The sequence below is a fragment of the Impatiens glandulifera genome, chromosome 4, assembly GCF_907164915.1.
Source record: "Impatiens glandulifera chromosome 4, dImpGla2.1, whole genome shotgun sequence".
Lineage (NCBI taxonomy): Eukaryota > Viridiplantae > Streptophyta > Magnoliopsida > Ericales > Balsaminaceae > Impatiens > Impatiens glandulifera.
In genome coordinates this window covers 50,429,052-50,455,188 of record NC_061865.1, presented here as the reverse complement: position 1 = coordinate 50,455,188, position 26,137 = coordinate 50,429,052, and the positions used below count along the sequence as shown (strand labels likewise).

The window sequence follows — 26,137 nt, the reverse complement described above, 5'->3', positions numbered from 1 at the left end:
TTTTTATGACCCGAGTTTATTCCCGGGGCGGTTAAGGTTAACGCAACCCAAGAGTCGGCCATTATCCCTTATGAGAGGTTAACATAACCCTAGAGTCGGCCATTATCCCTTATGAGAGGTTAACATAACCCTAGAGTTGGTCATTTTCCCTTTTGAGAATCTAGCTTTAAACCTTTTTTAACTTTAATTTTAAATTTGTAAGATATTAATATTCCTAGATATCCATTTGGAAACACTTTTTCTTTTTCTGAGTATAGAGTAGATCCATAATAAAAAGTGTTTCCAAATGACACTTGGTATGAGAGCCCTTTTACAAAAAAAAAAATACATTTGTCTTTCATAAGAAAACATTTAATTTATATTTCAATCCATCCCTAAAACAAAAATCACGACATATGGAGACTTTTTAAAAATTGTTATTACTATTGTATCATTACAAACATTTTCTAAAAGGGGGAAAGTGTTGTTTGAACTTGATCACGATTGTGAAACTTTTGTAATTGAAAGTGGACGAGAAAATGTTTTTTTTGAGAAATTGTTAGATTATGTTACTGAAAATTTTGCTGATAATATTTTTGTCAAAGTGAAAAAAAAAGATTTAAAAAAGGTTTATATTTCCTTTATTTTTTACTATTAAGAATTTAAGAATCAAATATAATGTCTTTTAATACTTTATTTTTTATTGGCTAAACTGATATTTGAAGTTTAATTGTAAGTTGTTTTCATTAGAGACTGAATTTTATTCTTTGGTTTGGATAGTAATACTTTATTTCAAGGTGAAGTAAAAAAAAAAAAAAAAACCTCAAAAATCTTGAATACATGTAACAAAATGATTATAAACAGTATTATTTAACATACGAGGGTCTTTAACAAAAAAAAAAAAAAAATATACGGTGATTTTTTGTTGGAAAAATAAAAAACTACATATTCAGTAACTTATCTCATTACTGTTAAAAAAAGAACAAATGTAGGAATAATAAATAATCCACCAACTACTGATAATATTATTTGGATTATAAAAATTTGAGATAAAAAATCCGACCCGACTAAACAAGATGTCGAATTGAACAAAATAAACATCAACTCAAATCTGAGTGGCTTAAATAAACTATGCACCTTCTGATGCTAAAAAAATCACAAGAAGGGCAAGAAGAAACAGACTTTTCAACCTCTTCGATTTTTTTTTTTTATAAAGAAACCTTGTAACTTTAGATGCCATATTTATTTGAGTTTGCTAAGTATTCACATATTTGTTGTATAGATGAAAATGAAATGAATAACAATGTTAACACACGTTGTCCCAATTTAAGTAATTCTTAAAAAGTATGGGACTGGTTTAAGATTTGTAATTTGGTAATTCCACTTTCTTGGTTTAAGATTTGTATCAAGATGAAACTATATCTTCATGATGCAATGACAAATAAATCATCTTATATAACAAGTAGAATATAGTTGGATTGATCTAGTTTCAATACCTTGTTGTAGTCGAGGAAATTAACTCATCAAGAAAAAGAAGTCGTAGTCATGAGAGGGTTGAACGAAATGGGGTCGAGGGTTGAAGATCTAGTTGACGATATGTCTGGCCAAAGTCGCGGAACTGGAGTTGATGGAAGATATCGGTTGATTCTGAACGAAGTAGGGATTGAAAAAATCGATTAAACAGACATGCTCGTGTGAAATTAAATTTAAAGAAACGATGCGTTTAAAATAGGGGGCGCTTCGTTAGTTAGACAAAACCTTAAATGACTAAAATTGTAATAGATCAAATAATATAATATACAATTCAAAGTTCATGTCTCGTATATTAACAACAACTTAAGTTCAAGTTATAAATAATAATTATTATTTTTTTTTAAAAAAACTTTGCAACTCTAAAGTTATAAAAAAATCAAATTTCTTATTTTAATCTATTTTTTTTTCTAATAAATTAATAACTTGTATACATAATTATTTAGCATTCTAACATTTTCAACTTTAAATACAAGATAAATATAAAAACTATTCCATTTAAACTTTTAAAAGAGAGATAGAAGTGATGAGAATTAGAAGATTAAAGAAATCTACTTAACATTATGATATCTCATTCTCTTTATTAAAATTATAAATATAAAAATTAAACCCAAATGTTATTATTAAGACATCTCATATTTTATTCTCTTATTACAAATATCAAATTTAACCCACAAATGTTATTATTGCTTGATTGCTGTATTAGTAAAAAATGAGTAATAAACTAATAATAAGAAAATTTGGGATCTGAATTCAAAATCTAGGTTAAGATAACTGAAAAAGCAACAATCAAACAGGGCCCTCCATGATGACATGGCTATCAAATATTGGAGATACACTGTAATACCACTAGACTAGCGAACATGAGAATATAACCTTAAATCCACAAAACAAAACCCTATTTGCTAAAACCTTCTTCAAGGAGAGTTCCGATCACAGTCGCAGCATTCGACGATCAACTAAAAATGTTGAATCAAATACTTCTAAGTTGCAATATCAGATCCCAGAAACAGTAGATCTTTGTAGATTTGACGTCTTTTCTGGTTGCGATTTAACAACATGTCCGCCGTCAGAGGCCTCATTGGTCGACTCTGCTCCCTTTCTTTGGGTTCGAGAACATCTTTTCAAATTAGAGCATTTAGTTCTGCGCCTTTAATCGATGAAAGTGGTATCATTGAGGAGAAGCTACGAATTATTGAAAAAACGCCTCGAGTTATGACTCCGAATTCGAAGAGAACAGGCGTTATTGCTCTCAAATGTGGTATGACTGCAACATGGGATAAATGGGGGGCTAGGATTCCGATTTCTGTGTTATGGGTTGACGATAATATTGTTTCTCAAGTGAAGACAGTCGAGAAAGAAGGGTTTTTTGCCCTGCAGGTTTGATAAAAAAAGCATCTTTAAACCAAACTTTTAAGGTTTATTGGGTTTGTGTTGTTCTACTATCAAGTTTGTATGTACTGTTGTTGTTGTTGTTTTAATTAGGTTGGTTGCGGTCAGAAGAAGGAGAAACACTTGACGAAACCTGAAGTGGGTCATTTTAGAGCTCAGGGAGTTCCTATGAAAAGGAAGTTAAGAGAGTTTCCAGTGACAGAGGATGGGCTTCTTCCTCTAGGAACTTCAATAGGTGCTAGGCATTTTGTCCCTGGTCAATATGTAGACATCGCTGGTATTACAAGAGGGAAAGGTTTTCAGGTGAATCAACTTAATGTCCATTCATAAATTTTCACTTAGTTGATAGCTTGGACTCTGTTATCTTTTGGAGAATATGTGGAAAATCCCTTCATTTTTGGGAGGATCTTTCAGGGTGCAAGTATTATGATACTGATAGTTGAGGATCTCTGCTATTATTGTTAAACTTATACTTTCTGATTTCAATGAAAAACAAAAAATACAGTCATGTTGTTGATAAAGCTAAATGTGAGGTAAATTTGAAGTTATTTTCTCTAATGGTAGATAGAATGATTAGGCCAATCAAACTGGGTGGTTCACATTGGATTATAATAAAATTTTGTCATTCTATTTCTAGGGTTGCATGAAAAGACACAACTTCAGTGGAATGCCTGCAAGTCATGGAGCTTCATTATCACATCGAAGTGGTGGTTCTACTGGTCAGAGAGATGCTCCTGGAAGGGTATGTTTACTGCTGTCTTTGTTTTGTCGAACTTTTTGTGTGTTTGGATCTGTATCAGTATCCAGATAAGTAATCACAATATGATTTTTTTTTGAAAATCTGTGTTAGAATAAGTTTAGTATTCAAATGAAGCAACTGATTATCCTGTTTTGGGATGGGTATAGTATATAAACATCACTCTTTTGGCAAACTATAAGCTTATTGTTTGTATTTGAAAACATGGAAATCGTTGCATGAACAGGTATTTAAAGGAAGAAAGATGCCTGGAAGAATGGGTGGGAAGCAACGAACAATGAAGAATGTTTGGGTGTATAAAATAGACCCAGCAAGGAACATGATATGGGTTAGGGGCCAGGTAATGTTGATCTTCATCCTCTATAAGAGCTCATTTGATTTTGGGGCTTTTACCAAAAACCCTCTTATCACGTCGAATTTCTTTTCAATTATCCAATCTCTCAATTCATCAACAAAAATATCAAAATATACCCTTACTTTGTTTTTATAAAATTTAAATATAAAAAGACATCATAGTAATTCAAAATATTAAAAACCCAAATTACCTGCTTTTACTTCAAACAAGATTTTTCTTTCTTCAAAAATCCCAAATAAGCCAACATCAAACAAGCTATAGATATCAAGTATTGCTATATGTACTTTTTTTTTGTAAATTCGTTCTATATTCTCTTTGCATCATCTCTTTCATTTCCCAACCAATGTAAGTCCTGTTGGTGTTTCTGATTGTTTTTATGAGATTTATGACTTAGGTTTGATATTCTATTTCATTTCCCAACCAATGAAATATCTTATATGTTTTTGTAACAGGTTCCGGGTTCTGAAGGGAACTTTGTATTTATAAAAGATGCAGTTTACAAAAAACCAGATATCTCCATCCTTCCATTTCCAACTTATTTTGCTCCAGAAGATGAGGATCCAGAAGCATTAGAACCTCTGATTGCTGATCTTGGGGATGTTGATCCATTTATGGCTGCTGATTGATTCAATCTACGATAAATTCATTTAACCCTCACTTATTTTTCCCAGATTTGTTATAATAGATGGAACTATTCTAGGAAGAGATTAGAGAGAAAGAAGCAAAAGTTTCAAAATTTTGTTCTCTCCATCATGCTTATTGTTGTGAGATAATAAAAAGTGGTGAAATACCAGATTTTGTTTTGCCCTTTTCAAGTCTCTCTTTGTATTGAAGTGTTATTGCTTGTTGTATGCTATGCATACGTCTGGATTCGATTCTATAGTTTTGAACAGAATCCATCAAAATCTTGAAAGTTGAATCTGTTTGTCTCTAGTTTCTGTTTATGTTCAGTCTAAATAGGATGTCTCAAAGGTTCTTGAGACTAGATCTAGATATGCCTTGATCATAGAGTGAGTTGCCTGCAAATAATAAATGGGAGACTTCCTTGGGTCCATTGCCTAAGACATTAGAATTTTCAAAGTATCCTTTAGATGTTATGCTGATAATAATTTGATACAACTAATCTATTTCTTAATGTCTTTTAGAGAATTTTTTTTTTTGTATTTTTTGTTTTGGAATGCTATATGATCTTTACGATGTGATATTTGGTTTTACATTGACTCTTACTCTAACATGGTTAATGTCATGGCTACCAAAAAAAATAAATCATAATTTTCAATTTAATTTAAGGTTCTTTAAATAGAATCGAATATGTAATATTTAGTTTTTAGATATTGATTCTTACTCTAATGTGGGGGTAAATACAAATTGTCTATATTGTCAATTTAAATGTAGTATAGTTAAATTGTTAATTTAGTGTTGTCTATATCTTGTAAGGTCTACTTACATGTGGTTTTGGGTTATCCTTTTTATAAGGATATTACAGAATATTTATAAGGAGATCTCAACATAAAATATTAATTTCAATAATTATTTGTTTGTGTTCTTATATATTTTAAAAAAATATCACTAATACGATCAGAAGAAATAAACAAATTCAATCCAATTAGACATGACACATGAGAGAAACTAAACAAATTTAGATGTTGGAAAAATGCACTTGGGAATTCCCCGTTACCAAAGGCCTTATGCCCTCTCACAATTCTTCTTCTCACGGGAGGAGTAATGATAAAAATTTACATTTTATACTCTTTTTGTGAGGGAGGGACCAGAGATCCTACCTGTTGTTACGAAATTTTTCGTTTCTCTTCACAGGAAAAGACAAAACAGTTATATATATATATTAATGGAACAAAGGAGATCCCGTAATAGAGGATTCTATTTGCTAATAGGAAATGGGTAATGTTAGAAAAAAATATTATATTTTTACCCATCTCTGTGAGAAGGCACATGTAAGGATGACAATGAAGCGGTTCAGTTCGGGGAATTACATTACCATCTCCGCCCCGCCCCGCCCCGCCCTGCCCTGAAAGGGATTTTAAATATAAACCATGGAGGACATGGTTTTTTCACAGTGCACCGATACTGGAAAATAATTTAAATTTAAAATATATATAATACATAAATTCATATAATTGTAATTATAAATTATCAAAATATTAATTAAATAAAAGAAGATAAATAATTTTTTTAATGAAAAAAAAAATAAAGATGGCATTAAATAAGTATATATATTAATTATTTTAAATAACTATCATTACAAAAAAATTATTGCATATTTTTGGTTCGGTTTGTTTAGGGGACTGGTACGGATCATGTAAATATCATCCTTTCCCCGAACTCCGAACTACGGTTAACATATTTTGAGTTTTTCTCGATTTTTCTTGATGAAAGCGGAAAAAATCGCACCAATCGGGTCGGTTCGAATCAGTTACCGCGAGACAATTTTAAATTACCATCCTTAGACACAAGGATATTTGATAAGATAGGATCAAACTTGAAAAATGATTAGAACAGTAAATAAAAAAAATTACATTTTTAAAAATAAAAAATAGTGAAACCGAATAGCTGCAAAAATAGTGAGATTTTGCTTGGTTTAGTAAATAGTTCTTAAACTATAAAGGTTAAACACATAGCCCACAAATACACTCAATTATTTAACTAATCACAGAATTTATGTCTAACGAGTTCCATCCATGACTTCTTCTCTCAAAATTAGTAAACTATTTTAGCACCCAAAATCAAAATTAAGACACCAAGCTAGGGTTGGATTTATGGATTAAGTTTCTTCACTATTTTGTCAAAAAAAAATGTTATTAATAAATTAATTATGAAAATTCTTAAATTTGGTGAGCTCATCATTAATAAGCTATGAAATGTTCTATATAAGAAGTTGAACTATAATTTTATCATCTCCAAGATCTTATTTGATATGGATATTTTTCTTCTAGAGAGTTCATTTTTTATTTTGATTATTTAAGTCAATTGATATTCTTAGTATTTAATATTTTTTTAAAAATTATAAAAAATAAAAATAAAGATTATATATATATATAAAATAATAATTCTGCCAATAACATTTTATTGTTTTTTTCTCTAATAATTATATCAAAATTCAGTTTGAACCCAAACAAAATATATTTAGATATTCAAAATGTGAATTCCAAAAAAAAAAATTAACCAACACTACCTTCAAACATGGTCTAAAAATGTTTTTATTAAGATTGTTTTTCTAACGTAATCTAAAAATGTATTAAAAATAATATTTTTATTTATTATTCACTTAACAAAATTTATTTAATGTAATTATTATGACTGTGATATGTGTCTATTTTATAGTTAGAGGGTAAAATGTGACACACATTAATTAATAATTAAATTAAGATCTGTCCTTGTATATTAGGCATGTAGTTAGTTGTTATGATTAAAAGGACAGTTCAGCCAAAACAATGTTTGAGAAACGAAATGAATTACTATAATTAGTTAATAGAAACATGCTGAAAAATTAAATGTTAATTAGGGCCATGTGTCATTTAATTTGTGATTCCGTATTAGATTATTAACATAAAGATTATTTAATTTGTGATTTAGTATTAGATGATTAGCACAAAGATGGTCAACTTTTAAGATTGAATTATTATATATATATTACTCTTTTAAATGAGAATCAAATCTTAAATTTAGGGTCAGATTTAATTTAGGTTCTGTTCAACCCGAAAATAATTTTTTTAGGACTATGATTAATTTCAAAGTGTTTTGAAAGGACGGTGATTAATTTGAATATGTATGTCATAGTAAATATATATTTGTATCGAGTCATGGTTGACCCGTTCGTCCATAAACTTGAAAAATTAAAGTAAAAAATGTGATATACACAAGTTTTGAACGTACAACCTTGTATATAAGTTTAACATTTTAAGCAATTAGGCTAATAATATTTTATATTTAAAATTCTAACTTCAAAATTTATGAACAACGTAATAATATAACTTTAACATTTTAAATAATTATATTAATAATATTTTAAATTTATTTATATATATATATATATATAACATAATATATATAATTGATATTAATAATTTTAAGTAATGTAATGAATAAGTGTTCATTATACATAATAAAGATCGAAAAAAAAATATGTTAGGTCAATCGAAATGAATTTATAAATCTCAATAAAAAAAAAATAATTGAATAATAAAGAATATTTTTAAATATGTCTCAAGTAAACCGTAAAGTTTATATACTATTTATTATAATCATAAAAACAAACATTAATTATTCTTGGTGCACTAACTGCTTTGCCAACTTTTCTTTTTGGTAGGAGCTGTGCCAATTTTTAATTGGTTGAAAACATACAATTTTATTAAAGACAAAGGGTAGGACTTTAGGACCCGTTCCCTAATCATTGAATATAGAAATTGTGAATATTCCATTTTAGAGAGTTTGTTAATAGTATTATAAATTAAATTATTAATTATATATTCTAAAATATATTAATTTTATTATAAAATTACAAATATTCAATTTAAGTATAAACTCCTTAATTACTAATTCCTCATGTAGTTTTTGAGAAATTTATATCTTACCAAATTCAAACATCAGTCTTTACAATATATTATGTGAATTTTAATGATCATTCAATCAATTCAAGTTAATATAATTTTTTATTTAAATATATTAATTAATATGATTTTTTTTGCATGCATAAGAATTTAAATCATTTACCTCTATTTTATTTATGTTCTATTTTGAATTAAAGAAATCATACCTAATGTATAGATTAGGTTAGGTACATATTGATATTGATGATGTATATTGAGATAATTACAAAATGATATATAATAAAATATGCAATTATCTATTTATACTTATCATTTTGGAATAAACAAATATCTCTATTATTATTTTGTTAATAATTTGAAAATTGTATCACCTTAAAATATCTCTACTTGGCCCATTGCTATAATATTCAATTCAAACTAAAAAACATCTCATTTGTTGGTATAAGATTTTTTTTTACGTATATGTCTTCTATTTTCATTTAAAGTGTTTTAAATAAGATTTTTAATATTAACAATTACTAGCATGTATCCCGTGCATTTGCACGAGTAATAATATAAAAAACCGTGAAAAAAATATTACGGTAAATTTTTTATGGACGGATCAACCCACAATCCGACCCAAATATCCATTTACTCTCACATATATTCAAATTAACCACAACTCTCGACCCGGCAATCCGGATACTTTAAAAATTAAGCATCATTATATATATAGATTAGTTAGTTAAAAAGTTGAACTTTTATTATTAAAATGTCACACGTTTATCAAATTTTGGGTTGAATTTAAAATGTAAAGTGTTATTAGCTTAATTGGTTAAAAGGTTATACTTGTTTTGTTAGATTGTAAGTTCGAACCATACCTATAACATTTTTAATTTTATTTTTAACCGTTTTAAATTTATGGGCGGATCAACCCACAATCCGACCCAAATATCCATTTACTCTCACATATATCCAAATTAACCACAGCTCTCGACCCGACAATCCGGACACTTTAAAAATTAAACATCATTATATGTATATATATATAGATTACCGCTTTAATATGGCCAAATTTGAATTTATAAAATATCATTTCCAACCCGATTTTTTTTGAATTAAAGGAGAATTAACACGACAACCCACAGTCATGGCTTCCACTTAAACTCAAAACTTTTAAATAGAATTGAACATGTAACATTTTGATCTTTTAACCCGACTCTTACCACTGAACTAGCTAGCTTGGTGCACCGTTTTCTTCTTCGCTAAAATTCAAAATTTCAGGTTAAGAGGGGGTTTCTAAAAATAAAATCCAAATACATAAATATAAAATTATGACACCATTAATTGTTATTCACATACAAAAGCAAGCTTTGATTAAAAAAAATTACAAATGCATATTGTTATTTTATAACATTGAAATAGATCACCAGTATGCAAATTATCTGTAAATAAGGGCTGACTTTGTGCTTCAATATAGTTAAAACTCTCCCTGGATCAAGCTTTATCTAAAAAGATTATGTTTTTAAAACTTACAGTCAATCAAGATCCTATAATATTAATAACTGTATGCAAATCCCTTCTTCTTCTTCTTCATCACAACCAGCTGTACAGTATCAATTCAACATAGATACAACTCTCTCAACCAGTTTGAAACCGAACCAACCGAACAAGTTCTTTTCCAGTTTGATCACCTGTGGCGCGAAAGAGATTGAAAATCGAATTAAAAAACAACCCAAGAATGAAAATTTAATGAAAAAGCGACTACCTCTTGCGTTTATTCTTCGGGGTGGTTGAAGATGATGGATTGCTATGCCAATTCCTCTTCCTCTGATTGATAAACCAGTTGTTTATCTGTTTCAGTTGCAAACCTGTCTCCTGCACCAATCTTGCTTTATCCTCTTCCTGAAATGTTAAACCAATTTTAGTCCTAAATTGCGAAAAAACAAGAAATATGTAAAACTGTTGCTACTAACAGTTGGATATGGCCATTTTGAATGGGATTGCCACCAGGCTTTCAGAAGGGAGGTAGTGTCTCCGGGGAGTTTCCCAGCTCTTCTTTTACGAAGTATTTCTTCTCGGATATCCACAATCTTGTCCTTGTAACCCTGAAATACCCACAAAAAATATAATTTGATTGCCCATAACTACATTTTGATTCAAATAGTGTGTTGCACCTGTTTGAGTTCGTGTTTCAACTCTTGTCTAACGCGTTCCATCAATGACCTCTCTGTTTCTGTTGGAACTAAAGGACCGAATCCCATGTTATCTGGTCCATCAAGACTTCCATCGAATAAGTTAGCTTCGTTATCTTCTAGTTCATCATCATCTTCATCATCCGACATTGTTGCCCCAGTTCCTTCTCCAGGAGCTACACCTATTCATGAAAAAATCCACAGCCCGAACAGATTTGTGTTAAGGGGAAAAAACACCTTGTTCAATCCTATGTTATTTGAATTTCATCTCAAAAGATTCACTATTTCAACAACAGTCAATCATGTAACATTACAAAAGGATCCTGACCTGTTAAACTTTGCAGAGATTGCTCAAGATCCCAGCAAGCCATGACAGCTTCCATAGCATGAACACGAACATGTTGTTGCAATTGTTCTTTAAATGAAGATAGCAATAGAACATAATGTGTCTGCATCATCACAAATTGCAGAAGTGACAACAAAGCTCTTGAATGATCAACAAGTACAACTTAAAGTAAGTCTAAATAAGTGATATGAACAGAGGGATGTTAATTACTCCACTTGTGAATTATGTATGATTCATGAAACCCTAATTGAATCATTCTGATTCAAATTCATAAAATAATAATAAACAAATAAAAAAGCTAAGATATATTCGCCGGAATAATGCATATCTTTGGATGAACATGATGATGAAGAAAGGACAAAATATGAAGCTTCTTAATTTGTCAGTAGTTTCAACCAAATCACCATGGAAATCAGACTAAGTTAATGAAATCAAACTAAAGAAGAAGGAATTCTCATCAAATCGTATCAATTTCGTATATCAGATTTAAATTACCATGAACTGATTAAGGTCTTTATCATCCAGAGGCTGACTTCCTTGTCCAAGAACGGAGTATTTAGCAACCACCTGCTGCGACTGCGCTAACTGTGCATCGATCCTTGGCAGTTGATCGACCGGCGTAGCAATTCGAAGACACTGAACGTGAGCTGATAGCAATTGTTCATACAGAGGATGTTCTAATATATCAGATTTACACTTAGCCGTCTGCCAAAGATTACTCTCCTCTCCAGTTCCAGTTCCAGCTCCAGAACCAGCACCATTACCTTCATTCTCACTCGGCTGACTCACCTCCTTCTCCTGACAATTCATCCCTCCCGCTCCCGCTCCGATGAGTTCGTGTACTTCTTCATGAGGTGCGTCTCCGTGAATCGAACGGCCGGATATCCACTGATTTGAGGCGGATGAGTCGGAATTGGTGGTTTGTAGGTGAAGGAAACTTCCATCACCGTAGTGATGGTGTCCGTGAGACTGTTGACGGAGAATAGCACTGTTGAGCCAGGTCGGCGGTTTACCGGCGGCGTCGGCGAGTTGGTGGTCGGAGAGGTGGTGAAGCGCCATTTCTTGGGAGAGATGGTCAGGAAACGCCATTGACGAAGGAAGGAAGGGAAGACTGAATCAAAACTGTTGTATCATTTGTAGAGAGAGAAAGGGAGGAGAGAGAAGAAAAGGAAGGAGTTTATCCCTATGTTTATCATTGACTAATACGTAAATCAGGACAATTAATTGAATAGTGTTACGGTTTAAATGAAACTTCATTTACCAAATAATTATTAATCTACTCTTCTATTATTGTTTTCTATTTTTATTATTCATAACTTATTTTCTCTTTAAATTATTTTTTCATTTATTTAAATATATATAATTAAATAATAGAACCTTCTTTTTTATTATATATATTAATTATTTCTCAATGATTATTTGATTTGTTTTTAAAATAATTATATAGATAAAGTACTATAACCTAATGAGTAAGAGTCGACTTAAACGACCAAAATGTCTAGGGTTCGATTACATCTGAAATCAAGAGTAACGGTCATGGTTGTAGGGTGTCATAAGGGTTTTGATTCATATGAAAAGTGAGTATAATTGTGGGATGTCATGTTAATTCTTCTTAAATAATATTTAAAAAAATTTAGGTAACTTTAATTCCATTATTTTTTATATAATTTAATTTATACTCAGTGTATTTGTTTTTAATTATTCAAAAAATTATGTTTAAATATAAAATAAAATGTGTTTATTATAATTTTTTACGTTAATTTATTACGCAAAATTACTTTAAGTAAACGTTAAACAACGTCTAACTTATAATCATAATAAAACGCGTCCTTTGTTGTAAAAGAAACAAATAAATAAAAAAATTTATTTTTATTTATTTATTATCAAAAATATAATAAAACAACATTTTTCTAATAACAAATTCCGAATTTATTTAACAATTTTGTTTCACATTTTATTTTAAATAATTACACATGCTTAAGTAACACCATCTCTTCCATTCAAAAAAAAGTTTACAGTGAGAATTAACTCTAACATTTTGGTATCCTAGTATTTTTTTTGATACTTGGTGAGTTACATATCCTTAATATGTAATAATCATTTTTTTTCAATTAATTCAAAAAATTTATATATTAATATTAAAATCTAACATAATAAATATATTTATTTACAATAGTGACTCTCATTTTCAACTAAATGGAAATCGAATCCATAAAATTTATTCAATAATATTTTAAGATATTAATTTTTTTTTATAAATCAGTGTATATATTGATTTATTATTTCAAAAACATATACATATCTTATCATTATATTAAATATTCTAGTTGATTATTTTTTTTTATATTATTAAAAAATTGCTTTATTTAATATTAATATAAATAAAACATTTACTGTAATTTCAATATATATACAAATACTAATAAAAAAATATTGAAAAACATAAATATACATATAGATGATACAAATATCATTCACATTTCAACTATGGATAAAACTACTAAAAAAACTTCATTCATTGATTTAACTGTATTTGTTTGTGAGGATTGAATTATTATCTTTTAACCTAAGAAAGTGAATTTTTGTTGAAGCAATGAATTCAAAATTTATAAGAAACTGTTTATTCTTGGCAGATGTATTAATGTAATATTGCTTTATGAGTTTGCAGTTTCCCCATTTGGTTTGCTTGTCAAGCTTTCAATTTCTATTCCATTATTGATGTCTAAAACCTGCACATTTTTTTTTGTTATATATTACTTCTCTTTCTCTTCAATAATTACTTAATATGTATGTATATGTGATTCTATCTCATAAATGAAATTGAATAATGATTTAATCATCTTATATATGTTAAATTATTTTATAGTCACTATCAATCATATTTAAAATCAAGTTAAAAATGATTAAAATTTATATTAGAAGTTGTGACTTTGTGGGTTATAAAATTGTCTCGAAATAATTTTAAGATAATTCAAGTGATAAAATAGTTCTAAGATACCAAACTCACGAATTTCATTCTCATCTACAACGTTTTAAGTTAAACGAGAATTATGATTGTGGTCACCAACAATTAAAAACAATAAATAATAAATAAAAAATAAAATAGTCTAGAGGGAAAGATAATTATTTATTTGTTCTTCTAATTATATGTCTATTTAATTCTCAGCCAATGAGAGAGATGCAACATTTAGTCCAAAAATATTTTTAATTTTATAAAATAATATTAAGTCATATAACCAATTGTGGGTTTATTCAATGAAAACAAGTTATTTGATTAAATATTAGACTAGTTTTAATACAAAAAAAAATTAATGTTATTTTGCAGTATTGATATTTCAAGAGAGAATAATTAGCTAATTTATTTGACAAATTAATAATGAAGAAATATTGTTTGATTTTGTAACATTGTTTTTATATAGCTAGTAAAAAAAAACTTTCATGTGTACACAATATATATATATATTACATTATTTAATAAAATGATTCATCCTTTTCTTAACAAAAAAAAATTATTTTCTAAATTATTCAGTTAAAAAAAAACACTTTATCTGATTCATAATGTTGGGATTTTGACTCTTTTAAATAACTTTAAAAAATTTCAAAGAAAAAAATTGAGAGTAATTTATAAAAATATTAATAATAAGATATAAAATATAGATTTAGAAATTATAATTTTTGTTTTAAAATTATTTGTAAATTATTTCAATTATTTACGTTTTCATAACAAAGGCATCTAGAAATATACTAAAACTTATTTCTGAATTATTCAATGAGTCTCAATTATTCAAATAGAACTCAATTGATTAATTAGTATCATTTTGTTTAAATTTATCTCATTTGATGTTATTTTCATGTTTTATAATGATTAAGAGGGTGTTATATATTGATGTTGTTTGTTCCTTTAATATAATTTATGATTTATTAATCTCTAAACTCTTCTTTAACTATTGTTTTCTATATGTTGTTTATAGTTGAGTTTTTTGTTTTATTATTTTTAAATAATTAATCCCATTATATTTTTGAGTGTTTGATGGCACAATTTTTTTTTATATTGAACGAAAGTTTTTTTAAAATAGTGATGATTTTGAATTTTATAACTTATTTAGTATTTAATTTAAATAAAAAATATTATGAATAGTTTTTTATATCTTCAAAATGTTCTATTTTAGTTTGTGTAAATTAATTTAATTTTTTTTTGGGTAAAGTATTGTAAAATTATTTTAGAATTTTTTAATTAATTAAATAGCAATTAAGTCATTTAACTTAGCAAGGTGATCCATTTGAAAAAATCCACCTGAAACACTTAAAATATAAGGTGTCATATTAAAACTCCTTAATTAAAAAAAAGTTATAAAAATATTTTAAAATTTATAATATAAAAATATTTTACTAATTTGACATAACTCAAATAAACTTTATTTTACATTAAAAGATTTTTCATTAATAATATTACTTACTAACATGATATTTTTTTAAAATAGTAAGATATTAATTCTCATAATTTTCACTAATATAATTATTTTAGTTTATAAAGTTTAAAGAAGTTTTAATACAAGAGATTTTTTTAAATTTTTTTGGTTGTGGATTATAATTTTTATTTTTTTTAAAATATATTTATAATAAATTATGATATAAAAATAATAATATGAATCTTGATTAAAAAATATAAAATTATATATAAAATTTAAAAAATACAAATAAAACCACACAAAAACTTGTATCTTGATCTAAAAGACATTTGATTATACAACATAAAAATATTTATATTTTAAATTTATTTATATTCAATAAAAGAATTATGATTTGTAATATTTCAAAGTAGACAATTATGTCTAATTAAACAAGTTTTTATCACATGAGACTATTGAACACAAGTTTTACTTATCTGGATAAACAATATTGATTAAACATTCAATTCTAGAGTCCTAATTTTTAATATCAATGTAGATTCCATAATCTGAAAAATTATAAAGAACTTTAATATCAATAAATCAAAGATATTTTAGACATTATGAATGTAACAATAAATAAACCGATAATTAAACTCATCGGTTAGCCGATGCAGGTGAAGTAAAGGGTGTATTCCTTATTCACGGGACATTGATTCGAAGCTCGAGTAATCTTTTTATCATTAGATTCGGCTAACTTTTATACCATGTCACGCATATTGCTGTTAATTTCGTTGCAAAACAAGCAAATAGTGTATTTTTTAGTGACACCGTCAAAATATATATCTTATAATAAAAAACATTTATTAATATTTTTATAATATTGTTTATTTGTTTCCCATATACATTTAGGGCTCGTTTGATGTAAAAGTTATTGGAATAAAACCCAAGTTTTATCCCAAAACTCATATATCCCGTCACACATCTAATCAACAATTTTATCCATATAAATACCAAAATTACCCTCTACTTAAATATTTTATTTTAATTAATAAAATTTCACTTTAATATATATATTTATAATATTTATTTTATTACATTTTAAAAATTATTTTAATATAAATTAAATTATAAAATTATTTCATTTTAAATATTTTTATTAATTATCTCAAATAAAAATTAAAACACAATATAAATTAAATTATAACCTACCATATTAAATTTTTAATAATTCAAATAAATAAATAATTATAATAAAAAAATAAAGTTAATATATTTGAATAACAAATATTAATTAATTTATAAATATGTCTCATATAAATTAAATATTTATAAAGAAATTTATTCTATTTATATATATATAAACTAATTCTAAATAATTATTTTATATAAATATATTAATTAATTTAAGTTAATATTTTTTCAATTTAATAAAATGAAAATATTATAATGTAATTTAAAAAAGTAATGACAATAAAATTAAATGACATTTAAATTATAATTATAGATAACTAAAACTATTTTATTTAAAAAAAATTAATTAATTATATTAATTAAAATAAATTTATAATATAAATAAAACTATAACATACTATATTATATAATATGATATTTAAATTTTAATGGTAATAATTTATAAAATTAATATTCATTTAAAATTTTATTTTATTTATTAATAAAAGTTAATATAATATATGTATAGTTTATTAATATTTATTTATTATATTTTAAAATTTAATTTAATAGAAATTAAATTATTTCATTAAAAAAAGTATTATTAATTATAATATATATATATATATATATATATATATTAAAATTTTAGTTTTTTATTAATAAAAGTTAATATTAATATATGTATAGTTTTTTAATACTTATTTTATTATATTTCAAAATTTAATTTAATATAAATTAAACTATTTCATTAAAAAAAATTATTATTAATTATAATATATATAAATAAATATAGTTTTTTATTAATAAAATTTAATATTAATATTTATAGTTTTTTAATATTTATTTTATTATATTTAAAATTTTTATTTAATTTATATAAATTAAATTATTTTATTTACAAAATATATTATTAATATATATATATATATATATATATATATATATATATATATATATATATTAAGGGTATAATGGATATAAATTTTAAAAAACCTGACTTTTACCAATTTCATCACACAAGAGAGTTATTTGAAAAAAACTCAAGATTTATCGAAAAAACCCCTTCATCAAACAAGCTCTCAGTTGTTGTTTTAAAAAAATAACAAAATATTATTCTGAATAATATAATGATAAAATCCATTAATAAATCCAAACAAGGCAATTTAAAATAATGAAAATGGTGTGAATGAGAAACTTTTATGACTGATTGTGCGGCTGATCAATACATAAAGAATGACAGCTTCATAATCCTTTTTTCATGTCTCAATTTTTTTAACGTATTTGAACTGATGTTAAATTCTTCTATCAAATCAAATAATTAAAATACAAGTTTTATCAAATCAAATTATATGATTCGATGAAAATTTATCTAATACAAGATATGTTATTTTAATTTAATTCATATAATTCAATATTTTAGATTCATCAAATCTTTTAATTAAAATTAAATGACACTTATGATGCAGTTTAAATGGAAAAAGAAAAAGAAAATCATATTATTTAAATTACTAATTAAAAATACTATTATTTATATAACCTTAGAGTGAATATATTTGTTAACATTATAATTTGAGATTTGTTTGGTAGATTATTTGAAATTAAGGATTATAAATAAAAATGTAATTTTAAGGATATTCAAATTATTATATATAATTTTGTTTTTCTCATTTCACACATTTTTAAACTCCAAACTTCTAATTTAATATTTATTCTTTTTTTTAATACCTTATTAATTTATCGTTATAACACAAATAAATATCATATTAATATAGATAATAATTATTAAATTTGTCAATTTATTATAATTTCGAATAACAACTGTTTGCTTTGTTCTATGGGGCGGAGACATATGTTTTGAAGGATGCCTATTCACGACTAAGATTTGGGATAAGTTTGCTACAAGTATGAGCATGATGAAGTTTCCACAAGTGTGACCAGGGACGGATCCAAGTACGAATAATTTGTATGTATATTATATTAACAACAATAATTTACCGTCGTTGTTGACTCGCTAAAAGATACTAGTGAATGTAAACTTGGTTTATTTTTGTTTATTTACTTGATATTATTATCAAATTAGTCCGGGTAAATTTCAATTCCTTAGTTCCGCCCTTAAGTGTGACCTTTGATTTAAGTAATGTTCACTCTCAAGACTAAGAGTTCTTATGTTAGTATTCTCAAATATTTATATGGTATAATAGTTTATAATCTGGATGGAGAGATTGCCAGACTTTTTGTAAGGATGATGATGGATGAGGACAGAAGCCCAACTTTGGAACGATGTTATTTTGGATAAACATGCACTAATTCACACCTTAGGAAGGATTCACACCACTCAAGCCAATTGGAAGCTTTGTCGAGATTAAAAGTTATATTTAGAAATTTCACCAAAACATTATTTAAGACAATATAGTCCTTTTATAATTTTTAATAATTTCAAGCCTATAAAATTAATTTATAAAAATTCCTATATATGAAGTTCATTGTACGGAATTTAAAATAAATAATTATTTTAAAAACATTATTAATCGGATTTCAAAGAGATTAAATTTCGGATCATTTTTAAATAAAACTCAAGTGTCCCAACTAAATAAATAGGTTCATAAATAGATCAAATGAGACCAATATTATTAATGTTAAGGTTATTTGTTTTGTAGGGTTTAGAGAAGGAAAAAAACAAGTGTTGATTGAAGTTTCCGGATACTTTCGTGCATGACGACTAGATTATCGTCGACCACCGCGCAGCAAATGGCCAGGCGGAAGGGCCAATAACAGGGACAACAATAGAGCCAACGGACCCTGTCAACGCACCTAAGCGTTAGAAAACGTGCACAAGAACCAGACCCAAGTGCGGAGCCCATGCCTGATGGGAAAATGTATTTATCAAAGTAGAACACTTTCCCAATAAATTGAGTATAAAAGATGAGCAACATATAAATAATTAAAACGATAATGCAAGACAAGTTTTAGCGTGAAAAACCTCTCCAAATTGAGAGTAAAAACATGGGACATGTATCAGTCACTTAGGAATCCACTATCACCATCAATGTTAAGTAAGGGTTCACTGTAGATATAACCAAACTAGAGTCTAATTAAATTTATCAAGATCACAAATTAATCTAGACAAATAACAACAAAGACAAAAAAGAGCAAGATCAACCAACCATACAAATTTTTTGGTTTTCTGTTAGACTGACTTAGAAGCTTCAATATACAAATCTTAACGTTCAGAACGTAACCCCAGAAATAACCAACAAGCTATCAAAGTTTGAAGTCAATCAAACAGTGCAAACTTCGACAAACGAAAAACTTTTCCAACTGCTACCACAAACCCCTAAATATGTTTGTTATGATGTCCTCTCTCTTCTTATGTTCTCAAAACCCGGATAACCTAGATGAAAAATTAATGTCCCTTCTAATTATATAACATGGCCTAAAAACGACTATACCAAGTTGGGTCTCTCCAACTAGGAGGACAAAACCCAACAATGCCCAGCCCGAGCAGGACACAGAACGCCCGAACGTGAGGTCTTTAACGCAGATCACCAACTTGTGCCATCTAGTGTGGACGTCTTTCATAGTTGTTCCTTCCGTATAATAGACCCTAATGAAGGGGGGAAAATAATGAGTTTTGGGGAAATCCTAAAATACCATAAGAGGAACCATTTCATGATTGGAAAGAAGCTCGATGACCACCTCGACATAGAGAACTCATTGGTACAGACAAAGTGTTCCACAACCACACAACCTCAATTTTAGCTCTTAAATTTAACAACTAAATAATTTGATAAATAAAAAAATATAATTTTTGATTGGAGAACTCATTTCGGCCATGTGACATCGAAATGGTCGAGATTGAACAAAGAACTTGTGACTATCAATCCTTACTCAATCGACAACCACAAGTCTCCAATTCTTCCCCAAAGTTTTGACAGCCAGAAAGGGGAATCCAAAATTCGTTGGGTAGGAGAAGAATGAGGCATCCCGATAACTATAAAACACTTTTACACCTTGTAGAAAGGGAGATCAAAGATCGCAAAAGCCAAAATTTCCCCAAGATCAAGCTACCATTTTCGTGTTCTTAACATTTTTCTCAAATTTTTTACTTTTCGTGTGAACTTGATTGAGTATTAATTAAGTGTATTAATAGCTTCATACATTTTTAGGAATCGTTTTGATCTCACTATGAGTCTCAATTCACCATGTAATTGAATTTACAAACAAAACTTGGTTTGAATAAACTTGAGTTTATGCTTGTTTAATTATTATTATTTAATTCAATTTCTTGATTGGATTATGTTCATTGCATTATTAAAGTTTTCTATGTTTTAGATTTCACCAATTCTGATAAACCACCATTTTCAAAAACAATTCTCCAGAAAAACGATCAAATAAAGTTAAGTTCTTTTCAAACCGGCCAACAATTAAAAGTTTTGAATATTTATTCTATATAATCAAAAAGAGAGAAATTGTTAGAAAAATTAAGCAGGTTAATTTTAAACCGGCTAAATAAAGTTAAGTTCTTTTAAACCGGCCAACAATTACAAGTTTTGAATATTTTTTCTAAATAATCAAAAATGGAGAAATTGTTAGAAAAATTAAGTAAGTTAATTTTAAACCGGCCAAAGAACTTAACTAGTCTCAAACCTTCTTGTGCAGGTACAGCTCAAGCCGCACCGGACCGGCTGAGGCACTCTGTCTCAAGGATCCCGACACAATCAAGTATAGCTCAAGCCGCACCAGACCGGTTGAGGCACTTTGTCTCAAGGATCCCGACATAATCAAGTAAATCGATTTAACTCCTCTCACCGGATCGGCTGAGATGTAAACCATGTGAAATATCATTTCTGGCTGGCTCAATATATCGAAAATCATAAGACCAACGGGAAATTATTCAAAGTGATGAAACCTGTGAAGATGACGTAATAAAATGATGAAAATATTTCTTGGAAATACACAGAAGAAGGATCTGAATCAGAAGCATGCGGCAAAATGAATGATTACTGACTATCCAAGATTACAAGCAACTTTTGACACAGGCGGCCGACTAATGCATGTCTGCCATGTGTGCAAAATGGCAAGGCATGCACACTACCTGACTTTAACCGGCACGACTTCAGATAACCAATCCGATGGAGAGAGAAAATATGATTGTTATCATATCCTTATAAATAGAAGCTCAAATGTGCTGAATTAAGGTGTGAGAAAAAGATCACAACGAGACGAATTTTATGCGTGACACTAAATATCGATTGAAATCCTTGAAACTGTTTAAAATATAATTGTGAGAACTCTGTGTATTTTATATTGTGTAAAAATATTACATCATTTGTGAGTGGTGAATAAGACTCGGTCGAAGTGTGTTTATTGAATATTCCAGTTAGTGAATATCCTTCTCACTATTTGAGAAGAAGGAGTGACGTAGGAGATTCAACTCCGAACATCCATAAAACCTATCTTGTGTTCTTCATTTTATTTTCCGGCTTATTTACTCTAACCAACCGAACCGAAATATCTATTATCTCAACCAAAATAACTTATACTCCCCTTAGCCGAACCGGCTTTCCCCTCATTCAAACCGACTTCTCCTAATACCTTCCAAACCGAATTGTGTGAGTTGCTTCAAATTGAAACAGACATTTTCTCCCTTGAATTCGGTTCAAGAGTCTGTGACAAACTGTGTAGTGTTAATAGCGGTTCTAATCTTTAACCGGATTAGCACCAGTGTGTTGTGTGTGTGTTGTTGTGTAAGCGATCTCCTTTAGCCCGAACCCCAGTCCCCTATCGGCGATCCCGATCCTAACAAATGGTATCAAAGTAAGAATCTTAATACTCAAGCAACCAAAAGAGATGGGAAACATGACCCACAACGATAAGCCACCCATGCTAAACAGTGAACCGTTTAGCGACTAGAAGGTTCAAATGTATTTACATCTGATCACTTTAGATGATGAAATGAGCACCATCCTAAAGGAAGGACTGATAAAGATTGAGAATGAAAAAGGAGGATGGACAACTGAAGATAAGAGAAGAAGTAACCTGGACAACCATTGCATGAGACACATATTTAAAGCTGTGGACGACAATACGTTCAACAAAATCAGAGATTGTTAAAGTGCAAAGGAAGCCTAGGAAACTATCATTCAGATCCATGAGGGAAACGAAAGAACTAAGGAGAATAAAATCTTGGTGGCAACTTAAAAGTATGAGAACATCAAGATGAAGCCGAGAGAGAACATAAAGGAGTTTAGTGATCAGTTCACCAGCGTGGTCAACGAGCTTTACACACTTGGAAAAAGATACGATAATCGGGAAATAATTGTTAAGGCATTAAAATATTTTCATCATTTTATTACGTCATCTTCATAGGTTTCATCACTTTGAATAATTTCCCGTTGGTCTTAAGATCTTCGATATATTGAGCCAGCCGGAAATGATACTTCATACGGTTTACATCTTAGCCGATCCGGTGAGAGGAGTCAAATCGATTTACTTGATTATGTCGGGATCCTTGAGACAGAGTGCCTCAACCGGTCCGGTGCGGCTTGAGCTGTACCTGCACAAGAAGGTTTGAGTATGATTAAGTTTTTTGGCCGGTTTAAAATTAACTTACTTAATTTTTCTAACAAATTCATTTTAAGACGGAAACGCCCAATTTTGTTTTTTAAATTGAAAAATCAAGTTCGTTGTTCTTCAGTTTTTTCTCAAGAATGTCAAACGCAAAAATAGTTTCACACGTTATTGAATACTTTAGGATCAATCCCAAACCATTTCCCTTTAATTTGAGACATGCTCCCAAAAATTTAAAAACATGCATATAGTTCTTAGATTTTTGCTTGAATGTTAGATTGTGTGGTTTTGCTTGTGTCGGGATTGGTAACATATTTGTTTGAGTGTAATGAATCATTTGGATGTAAAAGAATCAAGCTTTAAACTCGATTACACAATTGTGTTTCTCCTACCAAACTTTCGGGTTTGCCAACGAGCCTTCGATGAAGCCCTTCCACGAAGAATGATGGTTTTCGCTTAATTTAGATTGGTTCCTTGTGTTGTAAGGAACATTTCTATTAAACTAGATTGAGGTTTGGAGGCTGGAAATGAGAATTGAAAAAATCTAGTTCGGCTAAAAAGCCTCTATCATCTAGAAGGTATAGACGACCGATGAATTAGTTTTCATTCGACTGAGAAAACTAGTCACGGCCTGGTCTACGACCGAGAATTCTAGCCACAAGTGAGGATTCTGGCCCGCGATCGAGAATTTTTCCATTACTGAGAATTCTAGCCATGAATGAGGATTATATCCCGCAACCAAGAATTCTGTTAAAATCTTGTCTTGAATAACATAATATATATATATGTATATACATACATACGATGTTACAAATAAATAAAATAAAATTAAATATATGAAGAACAAAATCACCGATTGAGATGTTGATTCGAGGCATGTGTTTAACACATTTACCTTAAAACAGTTTCACTGTCTCCCCTTGTACTGGAGCTTATCACAGATGGTTGTCTCCCAGGGTATAACGAATCTATAATGATTTAGCACTAGAATCACTACGCAGCGAACTTGATAAAATACCTGAACTATCACCGAGTTTTAACAGAAAATATCGAGCAAAGAACTCGAAGAATAGTCATAAAACAAGAAGAGGGCTTTTGGAATTTTAGAGTGAGAAAAAATAAAAGATGAAGTGAATTTTAGATTAGAGATGAGAGATTTTATATTGTTGAAAAGTTAAACCATTAAATAAAATCATCAATTGATCCAACGATTGGCATTGCTTGCCTCTTCATTTACCTTAATGTTTTCTCTTCATTATATAGTAATTGTTTGCCAAAATAATTAAGATATTTACAATTGAATACTAACTTTACATGGTTTTTCAATTTGTTAATAATAATATTAAATTATCATAACAATATCTATATATAAAATGATGCTTAATTTTGAAAGTGTCTGGATTGTCGGGTCGATAGCTGTAGTTAATTTAGATATATATGTGAGAGTAAATGAATATTTGGGTCGGATTCTGGGTTGACCCGCCCATAAACTTAAAACGGTTAAAAATAAAATTAAAAATGTTATAGATATGTTTCAAACTCGCAACCTAACAAAACAAGTACAACTCTTTAACCAACTATACTAATAACACTTTATATTTTAAATTCAACACCAAATTTGATAAACGCGAGACATTGTAATAATATATTTTTATCCGTATGCATCGCTCGGGGATCTTCCTAGTTAATAATAATAACAAACTAATGTAAGTTACACTATAAACTAACAACATTTTATTAATTGGTCATCAATGTATTTTAGGTCAATTAATTTAAATTAATTGATTCAAATTATACATTTTGATCAAATTTCACCCTTTAATTCATGTTTGAATTTCATGTGAATTTAATTTGATTTTATTACCCACATTCTAATTTCTATTCTTTAATGAAATTTATAAAACTAGTTTAAAAATTCCAACAAATTCTAGTAATGATCGAAAATTCTAGACACGCGACCGAGAATTCTACAGCCCAACTGAGGAGTTCCTAACCTTCAACCAATGATTTTGCCTGCATACCATGCGGCCAAGAGGCCAGGCCTCTGGCCTGGTTGTCGACCAAAGATCCCTTGTGAATGACGGATGCCCATTTCAACGCTAGCGACCGATGCATGCAACCACAATTCGCGAGCCGGCCTAATGCGACTAATAAAACCTTTTTATTTATTTGTGTTTGAAGGTCTTTGTTTTATTTTATAAATTTAAAAAAAAAATATTTTTAACAAAAATAAATTATTTATTTTAGGCTTGTTTGACTCGTTTTATACATTTCACATTTCTCTTTATATCCACTTTTGAACTTTTATTACCCAAAAAATACTAAAGTCGTATTATTTGTGTGTACAAAATTAATTTGTGACCATATAAAAAATAATGTTCATTTTTTTTGGAAAACTTTATCATATTTTTACAATTTGTTTATTCTTCACTTAAGTCACTTTTTTCTTTGTTTCCTCTTTAACTTATCTTTGTTATCTTTAAACTTAGGATATTACATAAGTTAGACCTCTTTTAGACAGGATAGAGTATCGATAAAGTATAAAATATTTTTAAAATAAATGGTGGAGACTGTTATTTTAGAATGGGCAAACGAGACATAACATCGACGCCCTTTCGAACGTGTAACCAATTATCGAACCCCTAATAAATTTCTTTTTCAAATAACGTTATTGTCTTACACGCTAAATTATTATTTTTCTAATTTTGTGAGAAAAATTAGATTACAACTTTTCATGAGTCGAATTAATTGCATTTAAAAAAATTATATTTTTAAACCTTGATTCGGCCAAGACGAAATTTTAATGTAATTATTCATTTTTAATTGTTTTGCTCTAACTCGGTCAGACAATGTTTTCATTGTTTAGATTATTAATAAATGATGATACATTTTTTTTTAAAGTAAT

General features: G+C 28.3%; 2 protein-coding genes across 2 annotated transcripts; one reads left to right on the top strand and one right to left on the bottom strand.

Moving 5' to 3' along the window:
- The first annotated feature begins 2,424 nt into the window (after positions 1-2,424).
- On the top strand, positions 2,425-4,828 carry LOC124934086 (50S ribosomal protein L3-2, mitochondrial-like). Its single transcript, XM_047474557.1, has 5 exons — positions 2,425-2,889; positions 2,995-3,204; positions 3,539-3,643; positions 3,885-3,998; positions 4,466-4,828. The coding sequence occupies exons 1-5, from the start codon at positions 2,569-2,571 to the stop codon at positions 4,637-4,639; spliced, it is 924 nt and encodes a 307-aa protein (XP_047330513.1). The 5' UTR covers positions 2,425-2,568; the 3' UTR covers positions 4,640-4,828.
- A 5,035-nt stretch (positions 4,829-9,863) lies between these two features.
- LOC124936209 (homeobox protein knotted-1-like LET12) lies at positions 9,864-12,279 on the bottom strand. The gene is made up of 6 exons (XM_047476690.1): positions 11,594-12,279; positions 11,081-11,201; positions 10,735-10,934; positions 10,534-10,665; positions 10,326-10,462; positions 9,864-10,251 (listed from the first exon to the last, which is right to left on the bottom strand). The coding sequence occupies exons 1-6, from the start codon at positions 12,185-12,187 to the stop codon at positions 10,248-10,250; spliced, it is 1,188 nt and encodes a 395-aa protein (XP_047332646.1). The 5' UTR covers positions 12,188-12,279; the 3' UTR covers positions 9,864-10,247.
- Between the last annotated feature and the right edge of the window lie 13,858 nt (positions 12,280-26,137).

Coding starts and splice junctions, on each gene's coding strand:
- LOC124934086 (XM_047474557.1), top strand. CDS start 2,569: ATGTCCGCCGTCAGAGGCCTCATTGGTCGACTCTGCTCCCTTTCTTTG. Junction 2,890..2,994: donor AAGGGTTTTTTGCCCTGCAG/GTTTGATAAAAA, acceptor TGTTTTAATTAG/GTTGGTTGCGGTCAGAAGAA. Junction 3,644..3,884: donor AGAGAGATGCTCCTGGAAGG/GTATGTTTACTG, acceptor TTGCATGAACAG/GTATTTAAAGGAAGAAAGAT.
- LOC124936209 (XM_047476690.1), bottom strand. CDS start 12,187: ATGGCGTTTCCTGACCATCTCTCCCAAGAAATGGCGCTTCACCACCTC. Junction 10,666..10,734: donor TGAAACACGAACTCAAACAG/GTGCAACACACT, acceptor TGGGTATTTCAG/GGTTACAAGGACAAGATTGT. Junction 10,463..10,533: donor CAAAATGGCCATATCCAACT/GTTAGTAGCAAC, acceptor TTAACATTTCAG/GAAGAGGATAAAGCAAGATT.